The 9,226-nt window shown below is 41.2% G+C and overlaps 1 protein-coding gene across 1 annotated transcript in view; it reads right to left on the minus strand.

The window, feature by feature from the left end:
* The window catches only part of DOCK5 (dedicator of cytokinesis 5), a 64,907-nt gene that overhangs the window by 42,735 nt on the left and 12,946 nt on the right, over positions 1-9,226 (minus strand). Inside the window, exons 6-16 of the mRNA XM_009319546.1 lie at positions 8,697-8,845; positions 7,719-7,854; positions 7,413-7,570; positions 6,630-6,711; positions 5,700-5,829; positions 4,902-4,974; positions 3,177-3,319; positions 2,404-2,529; positions 1,750-1,874; positions 1,255-1,353; positions 1,031-1,103 (exon numbers count right to left, since the gene is read on the minus strand). Coding sequence (XP_009317821.1) covers positions 1,031-1,103; positions 1,255-1,353; positions 1,750-1,874; positions 2,404-2,529; positions 3,177-3,319; positions 4,902-4,974; positions 5,700-5,829; positions 6,630-6,711; positions 7,413-7,570; positions 7,719-7,854; positions 8,697-8,845 — 1,294 coding nt within the window. The remainder of the gene's footprint in view (positions 1-1,030; positions 1,104-1,254; positions 1,354-1,749; positions 1,875-2,403; positions 2,530-3,176; positions 3,320-4,901; positions 4,975-5,699; positions 5,830-6,629; positions 6,712-7,412; positions 7,571-7,718; positions 7,855-8,696; positions 8,846-9,226) is intronic.

A 9,226-nucleotide genomic window follows, 5' to 3' on the forward strand; every position in this document is an offset into this window, starting at 1 on the left:
CTTTGGCCACAACAACCCCATGCAGCGCTACAGGCTTGGGGAAGAGTGGCTGGAAAGCTGCCTGGCAGAAAAGGACCTGGGGGTGTTGGTCGACAGCCAACTGAACATGAGCCGGCAGTGTGCCCAGGCGGCCAAGAAGGCCGATAGCATCGTGGCTTGTATCAGAAATAGTGTGGCCAGCAGGAGTAGGGGAGTGATCATCCCTCTGTACGCAGCACTAGTGAGGCCGCACCTCGAATACTGTGTTCAGTTTTGGGCCCCTCACTACAAGAAGGACGTTGAGGTGCTGGAGCGTGTCCAAAGAAGGGCAACGAGGCTGGTGAGGGATCTAGAGCACAAGTCTTATGAAGGGCAGCTGAGGGAACAGGGGTTGTTTAGCCTGGAGAAAAGGAGGCTCAGGGGAGATCTTCTCGCTCCCTACAACTACCTGAAAGGATGTTGTAGTGAGGAGGGTGTTGGTCTCTTCTCCCAAGGAACAAGCGATAGGACAAGAGAAAACGGCCTCAAGTTGCACCAGGGGAGGTTTAGATTGGGTTATTAGGAAAAATTTCTTCACCGAAAGGGTTGTCAAGCATTGGAACAGGCTGCCCAGGGAAGTAGGGGAGCCACAATCCCTGGACGTATTTAAAAGACGTGTAGACGTAGTGCTTAGGGACATGGTTTAGTGGTGGACTTGGCAGTGCTAGGTTAACGGTTGGACTTGATCTTAGAGGTCTTTTCCAACCTAAATGATTCTATGATAAAAACAATACCATACACTGAGAAGCTAAAGCATCAATAAGCATTGACAATTGTCTTTCAAGGGGGTTAACACGTTGCTCCCTATCTAATTTCAGTTTTAGAAAAAAACCAGCACCTAACCTTTTTTAAGGCTGTAAAGTTTGAATTATTTTTCTTTGCTTGCAAGAAAATCCACAACACTGGAAGTAAGTAGAAATACAAACGCTACACCTTTGGTGGATACTCAGAAAATCTCAATGAGAGTAGGAGGAGTACAGTACTCCTGCAGATCATCTTTTCTGATACTTACATTCCTGTGATGACCGATGACGGAAAGTGAATCTTAAATGGCAACGACTGACTTCTTCTATTGCAATGGACACCTGCACGTGATAATACAATGAAAAATGCAGCACCAGCATTCTCTGTCTCCAGACAATTTACAGGACATTCTGTTACTTATGCACCTACTGATTTTAAATTTGCTCCTTTTTCTACACAAAGGAAGCAAGACTGTGAAGTACACACTCTTACCTTTACAGTTTCATACCAGCAAGGTTGCTTGACTTGATAATAAACAACAGACTTATATTCGGAGACACCTTCATAACCAGCACCAGGATGGATAGCTTTCTTTGGACAAAAAGACAAGGGAGGAAGTAAAAGGGAAAGGTAAGGTCTAGAATGAACGCAAAAAGTATCTAAGGGTCAGAAATTTTCAAAGCATATAACTGTCAGTTACTCAAAGTCTATGCTTCACAGTCAAGGGCACTCAATGTGTGTCACCTCTTTGAAAGTTTTACAGAATCTTTAAAGGTTTGCTCACATCTCTTTTTGCTCACATCTCTTATTAATGTAAAAAAAAAAAAAAACCAGTGAGTATTCAAATTCGGTCACTGAGCTCACCTATAATACCTCTTGTTCATCATCACACAGTTCTTGCATACAGTTGATAAATAAGATCCTACGGACCAGAGCTATCATCTAGCAAACACACAGCCTTGTGACCTCCTGCAAAGGCCATCATACCTCTTGGAGATTTCCATCTTCATCATGTACAGACATGGTGACTTCCACATTCTTGGGAGTCTTCTTCTTCCCTTTGTCAAACTCGCCTTGTATCAGGGTGACATAGATATCATTTCGAACATCACCTAAAATTCATAGCGCTTAATGAGTTGTTCTTCCTCATACAGAGAATTGTACAGGTTAACACTTAACATCCTTGGGTATCACATTATCCTTTTCTTCTTCTTAGCCTTTACTGATATCACCTAATTAATGACACCCAACATCACACCATTTCATCTTCATCTCAAATTATGCAGAAATCTTTAAAAACGTATAATTCTCCTTTTTTTAAACCTCTAATGCAATGAGCTCTATAGGGCTAAATCCACTTTGAATGGATTAAATAGAGCAGGGTCAAACCTACATGCAACAAAAATGTCTCTGACTATACAGAAATTTTCTTCCAAAAGTACACATGCTATCATTTTTCAATATAAGAAAGGAAACTTACATTTTCACTTCTTTGACAAAAAATAAAAGATTGCTGGACATTTCAAGAAAAATGAAAACATATTTTCAGATGGCTTTAAAATAAATCTGTTCATAGCAGAAATTCTAGAATTTCATCTGGTTCTTTCACTCCATGGAAGTGTGGAGGCATATAGGACCTACCAGGAAGGATTATCTCAGGGAATCCCATTTTGCGAGCCACAGCAGTGGATCTGTCTATGAGGTGGGAAAAATCCTTTTGAACCTGCACTAGATCACCAGGAAGCAGTTTCAGGGAGACCCAAAGACCTGAGAAAAGAAAGGTAACACTTGTTTACGGGGAAAAAAGTACGAAAACATGAAATTTAAGCCTATGCTTAACAGAAAACTGTTTCTTCATGTGATCTCCATGCAACAACGCCTTAAATATCTCAAGCTGGTTCTCAGTTGGCCCAGTTCTCTGCCTCCCTAACACTGAATAAGAACTTACGGGGCAAGCAGATTCTCTGAAGTAAAATACAAACTTTCTGAGATGAATCCGCTAGTGTATTTGAGTAAAGGCCAGACACACAAGCAAGAGCAGAAGAATCCTGAATAATGCAGTTTAAACCCGAAGCAATTTAGAATATGCAATCAGCCATGTTCACTTAAAAATATTTTATGTCCATATAAACAGGTTTATCTTAAAAATATTACATTAACAGCAAATAAGTCCTCAGCTAGAGAAGTTCTTTTCACGCAAGTAAGAACAGCTCCTGTTTTCATCTTTTTTTTTGGCTCCCAATGTGCTGGGATGACAGTCATTACAAAGACCATATGTTTGGCTCAGGGAAGGTAGCAAACTCCAGTAAGCCTTCATCTCTGGACTTTCACAAGCCGTTTATTTTACTTTGTAAGCAAGGGGAACCCTTCCCCACACCAGGTTTTTACATTAGCTTCTCGCCTGACTGCTGTACCTTGCCCTTTATGATTCACTTCCTTTGCAGCGATGACTTTGTTGAAGACAGAAGTGAGGGGCTCATTTTCTCCGATCACATGGGAAGTTATCAGTGGGGACATGATTAGCTGTCTCTGTCTGATGTACGTTTCCATGGCAATCCTGAGAAGAACAACAATAGAGACCGGGAAGCAGACAGACTAACATCAAACATGTGCTCTGCAAGAAGAGGGCTGGCCAACAGATGACTGTTTTCCAAATAATTTATTTTTTTTTTAAAAGGATTCCATGGGAATTTTTTTTTCTTCTTCACCTGCACAAACCCAATGGAAACGCATTTAAACTCTCAAACTAGGAAATACATCACAGTGCTAGCTCAGGCTTAGGATAAGTTACACTGACCTAAAGACTCCGTGACTACATTTGTATCATACTGAAATAGCAGCCTCCAGGACAACCACAAACATAGCCAGATCTACTTTGTTCTTATTTTCCAGCCACAGACCGACTGCCTTGCAGACCTGTGAGAACAAGTCCAGCTATGGGCTACCACACAGGAGCAGCTCAGCACATAGAGCCTTGTGCTCCCATCAGATGAGCTAAGCCCTGCCTTCAGGTGTGCCTCAGAGCTGTTCCTAAGAGACTATGTAGATTAACTTGTGATAAGTTAACATAACTAATGACTACTCTGAGATGACACAAGTGATTAACCTATCCCTAGTCACAAATACATCTATTGAGCTTTGGATCTTGAACCCAAGCTTCACTCCTGTACCCACACCATCAACAATGAACCAAAGCATATACAAAACGATGTCTCCACAGGCTCCCCATCCTTGTAGAGGTGTCCAGATTTGGATCTAAATTCAGCCTCGGTAGAACAGAAGAAAAATGGAAGGAAGAAAAAAATAAAAGGTAGCAGACTAGCATTATTCTGCAAAGGAAAAGACATCCTTCTTTCCAGCCTTTCAGGCCTTGAAAGGGTGGGGGGTGGGCGGGGGAAAACCAAACCACAAAACCCCACACAATCTCCCCTGAAAATACCTTGTAATAACATATGGCTACACCAAATGGATTGCTATATTTAGGACTGTAACAACATGGCTGAGTCTACCCAAACAAGCTTCATTTTAGTTACTGCAATGTGCCGAAAAAGTGAGCAATCAGGGAGCAGGCAGAACACACAAGTCTAACTAGCAATACAGAAATGCAGAACACATTGGGGCTTAAATTCCTTCCCCAGAAAGAGGGAGAAATCCCCTTCCTATCGTCCTCTGACTCACCCTTACAAGGTAATCTGGAAAGTTAAGAGGCTGACAACACACAGGGTACCACACAATAGTGACAAGGAGGAGTTGTGTTCTCTACGCTCAGGTGTTTCTGAAAATCTTGCCTCTCAACCCCCTAATAGTTTTGAAGGTCACATCCCCCAGACCCCACAACATTATTTTGCACTGTGCTCTTCTTTCTTACCTCAGATGATATGGGTACCTAGCAATTTCAGCTGCATTGCCAAAACTCCCTAAGCAATTTAGCCTATCATACAGACATGTAAATCAAGGGGAACAAAGGCTTCAGAGGACTGACAAAAATCTTTTCCTTCAAAGAGCTGACTACTGCCATAAGCTAATCTATTTGTAGAGACCTTGGTACGCTGCCAGGCTCCCATACAAATTTGTCCTTCTCCAAAGGACAACTGCTTTAAATAAGCCAGATGTGATGAACGCTGAAGTCCAGTACTTACTGCTGAAATGGAATAAAATGTTGCTTTTCCTCATCGTCCACCTTTCCATGTATGATATCAGTTATGTCCATCACTGCAACGACACAAGTTCATCACACAGTTTTGCCAAGTTGCTAAAGAATACAGAGAGTGCTTTCCCCTATCAGAATGGAAACAACAGTTGCTTATTTTGGGCCAGTGCCACTCACGACAGCAATAGAGAGCACCACTCTCATCTTAACTTTTTAAAAAGCACCTTTTCATTGATGCGTAAGTCAGCCTATGGTAGTGAATGTGAATATACTCTCTGATAAAAAACAGGTGGAACTCAGGCATTTCAAGGCAAAGAAATTACACTTAGATTTCAAATGCCGATTATTTTGCAATTGTTTTCCACCACAAATTTCAAGCAAGTCTCTTCACAAGAGCTCACAGGACTTGCACAGGAATTGGATGTCTCATTCACCAAGGTTCCTTTAAAAACTCCAGCTTTCTCCCGTTAGTCATGAGTAGCAAATCCCTCTTTGATAAAGATCTGAAAAGTCTACTGCACTGGTGGCAGTGTGTTATCTTTTTAGGGGGTGACAAAACAAAAAGTGAACAGCAACAGTATTTCATCTTCATATACAATTTTCATTAAAAGGTCTCAAAGGTGTACTACAGGCAGCTCAGTATCAGCATCTCCATTTTGAAGTCAGAGATGCTGACACTAAGAGGTTAGTAAGCTTTGCTGACATACAGCACATATTTCCCAATTCCTAGTCCACTGTCACAGTCACTGGGCTGTGTTATTTTCTCCATTGGTTGAATTTGTCATACCTGCCACACCAAAGGGCCTCCGGAGTCCACAGGTATGTTTCTTCCCATCTTTCAGCTCCATGTGCCCCACCCTCACAATCTGACACACCAAGCTGATTTTCGGTCTGATCAAGTCAGAACTGCTTAAATCCTAGAAATTATTTAAAATAAAGTTTTATCAATATGCTTTATGAATGGAAGAGAAGACGACAGAGAAAGACTTTTTGTTGGCTTGTACACACATATAAAAGGAAATCTCTTATTTTTTAAGATTAAAACCTGCTCCCTTTGAGCCCTAGAGGGAAAAAAGCCACAACCCAAAACTACAAAAACACTAACAATTTCCACACAGCAATTTCTAAACATCCCATTACTCTTTGATAACACACCCCAGCAACAGTACTGGAAGGAGAGTAAATGATGTTAATTGCCAAAGTACTAAATCCTGATGACGAGGCAGTTAGTTTGTGCCACCTTTGCTACTTGCCAGAAGTTATTCCATTCATGTGCAATTATTCCATTAACATCTTGTTGCAAATAACAAACTCCAACACAGAAAAGGATCAGCAAAGCAGTGAACTGAAAAACAAACAACTATGATCTCAAGCCTAGATTTTCAGTACAGTTAGGCTCCAACAGAGAAGTGCTTAATAGGATTTTCAGAAATGCATGGATGAGCAACACCCACTGACAGTACTATTGCAAAATAATACACCTTTACTGCTGCTTTGGACTGACATACAGAAAAAAAACCCAAACCAAAAAAACATTTTCAGCAGCATTCCTCTGAGGCTGCCTATAACATCTTGGGTGTCCATGAAAACACCCCAGAATGCCACATGTGACCCCTCCCTGCTGCATGGGGAGAGGGGAGGGGAGAGGGAAAGAATCCAAAACTCAGATGTCTGCAGCATGGGGAAGAATTTCCAGGATGTAAATACAATAACTTACCGTAAAGACTGCTTGAAGGTTATTTAGTTTCTCAATTTCTTTAGGCATCCCATTACTGCCCCAACGAACCAGGTAATTTTCACTGCAAATAAAGGAAGCGAAAAAAAGTTAAATAAACACCTGACATTCCCATTGCCTGGCAAAAGCTCAAAAGCATTTTCATCTTTTAGGAATATCTGAAAAATTCTGTTAAAATCTTCTATCCCAAAGTGATTCTGAAGTGACTCATTTCAGTGAAGGCAGGAGGCCAGCACAATGTGAATGGGTACTCTCAGTTACTTCCCTATATTACGCTGACTGCATGTCCACACCTGATAAACTTCAATGATGGAGGCAGGGGGTGCCTGACACATACATGCTTCCTTGATAAAGTTCTTCATATCCTCTCCTACCGGTACAAGATGCCCAACTCTTAGGCATGAACTTGCACTGACTTGACAGCAAACATCATGCATATACATGATTTAACGGGAAGCAATTAATCAAATGCATCAAATCTAGTGACAACAGTAGGGAAATTCAGAGAACATAAAGAGACAATCTGGGATTTTGACTAACGTATCACAGAAGTGCCCAGCTTTAAGAAGGGGAGTGCATGGGCTCAGAACCTTGACTTCCTATCTCATCTGAAATTAAGTAACTCCCTTCCAAATCACCACTGGGGCAGCAACCAACAGAACTGAAAAACTTATCTGCTGGATCATCCTTTCTAACCTCTATTGGCTTCTTTAGAATGACCACCATGATGACTAAATTGCTTATGCACCTACCAAAAAACCCTACCTGATGAATTTGGAGAGATCAGGATCATAGAGGCTCATTAACAGCTCTGCATCTTCTCCAATATTGCAAACAAAATTCTTGAAGTTTACATACAGGCTGTATGTATGTGTTGTGTTGAATATTGGCTGCCCTCGGAGGTCCAAATTCTGTTGCAGGGACTGCAAAGAAGGAGAGTACTCCCATTAAAAACAAACACAGCAGAATTTAGTTCTGCTGACAAAGTAGCACAATATCCTTAAGAGGAATGTACAAATACAGTGGGTACTAGTTACTTGAAGAGGACAAAGCCAGTGACAAGAGATGTACCTTCTCTTCCTGGATTCTTTCATCAATCCTTTTGGATGCAGTTTCATGGGACTTGAAGAGAGAGATTGTGCTAGTTTCATCCGGGTCCAAGATGTTCCCATTATCATCTCGTACAACCAGGTCCAAACCTAGGATCCTGAGTAGCATGCAAGTCATGAGGACAAAAGAAGCAACACAATATTTAAGAAGCAAAGGTGACTGAAGGAGCACAAACCACAGATCACACTGTGGACTGCACTAGGCAGCCAATGCACACCAACTCCCTTCCTTGTAATAATCACATTGCTGGCTTTCCTGTCCCAAAATACTTATCCCTCACCCCCCATTTTCCCATTAAAGGGAATAATAATTAGTCAGGTAACTTAATTCTAAGATGACATCTTCTTTGTTCTCTCTTGTTTAAAAAAAAAAAAAAGGTATGTATATCTGTTAAGCTTATGGGTTATGGCTAATTATTATTCTTTGCCATAAGCTTTCTTCTTAATTGACTTATTGGACCTGAATCAAGTCTGACAGGCAGATAAATGAATTCTGGAGACAATCCCTGTTCTGTATAAACCAATGAAAGGTGGAGCTTTGGTGGTCTATAGAACTGTATTACTCAGTCGTTGATAAAGCAGTTTAGTTCATAACCAGCATCCAAATCTTGGCTACAGCTAGCCAGGCACAAATTGTGCTTCATGGGAAATACCATCACGTGCCAGTGTTTCTGCAGAATTAAGACAGGTAAGGTTTCCTGCCAAGTTGAAGAGATTGCTGGCATATGAAGAACCAACTGCTACATGCCCACCTGCCAGGCTAGTCGCATTCTGATGGGGACTGAAAGCTGTAATTATCCCCTTTCCAAGGAAAAATGTAAAGCCTAATTCAGTGTTCCCCTTGTGTGGTCATTTACACCATTTTGTATTAATAGCCATATAGAGCCTTTGCTGAGATTTGGGATTCTCCCCTGCCCTCAAGACATAGTTTGGCGTTTACCTGTTGCCGTAGTCAATCTTAGCAGTGACTTTCTTCTTGAGCTCAGCTAGCTCATCTTTGGGAAGGGTCCCAGACAGTATCTGTGACCGCCATTCTATCAGGCTGTAAGTCATTTGTTGGACATGCCGAAACTGTGTTGTCTTGTTATTCTACAGGAAAAAAGGGACAATTTTAAGCTAGTGATAGCCTGAAAACAATGAGCTCAATAAGCTTTCTGAAATGTACTCAATTGAATCAACCATACAAGTTGTATTTAACTAAAAATATCAGAGAAACTGGCACTGTTTAACACTATAAGATTAGACCCATGGAACAAAATCTCCACTACTTTGCACTGCCAAGGTTTAAGTGTCTCAAGATTCGGGGTCTTCACCGTTTCCTCAGGACATTGTTTCAGAAAAACCTCACAGACAAAGAATAGACTTCTGGTGCTTTCCAGCACTTAAACTACTATGATGGGTGCTTTTTATATACAGGACAGAGAGATGATGTTAAATGATAACAATTGTGTTCCAGCAGACTGAGACAGG

This window comes from Pygoscelis adeliae, unplaced genomic scaffold, assembly GCF_000699105.1.
Source record: "Pygoscelis adeliae isolate BGI_AS28 unplaced genomic scaffold, ASM69910v1 Scaffold372, whole genome shotgun sequence".
In the NCBI taxonomy this organism is placed as follows: Eukaryota; Metazoa; Chordata; class Aves; order Sphenisciformes; family Spheniscidae; genus Pygoscelis; species Pygoscelis adeliae.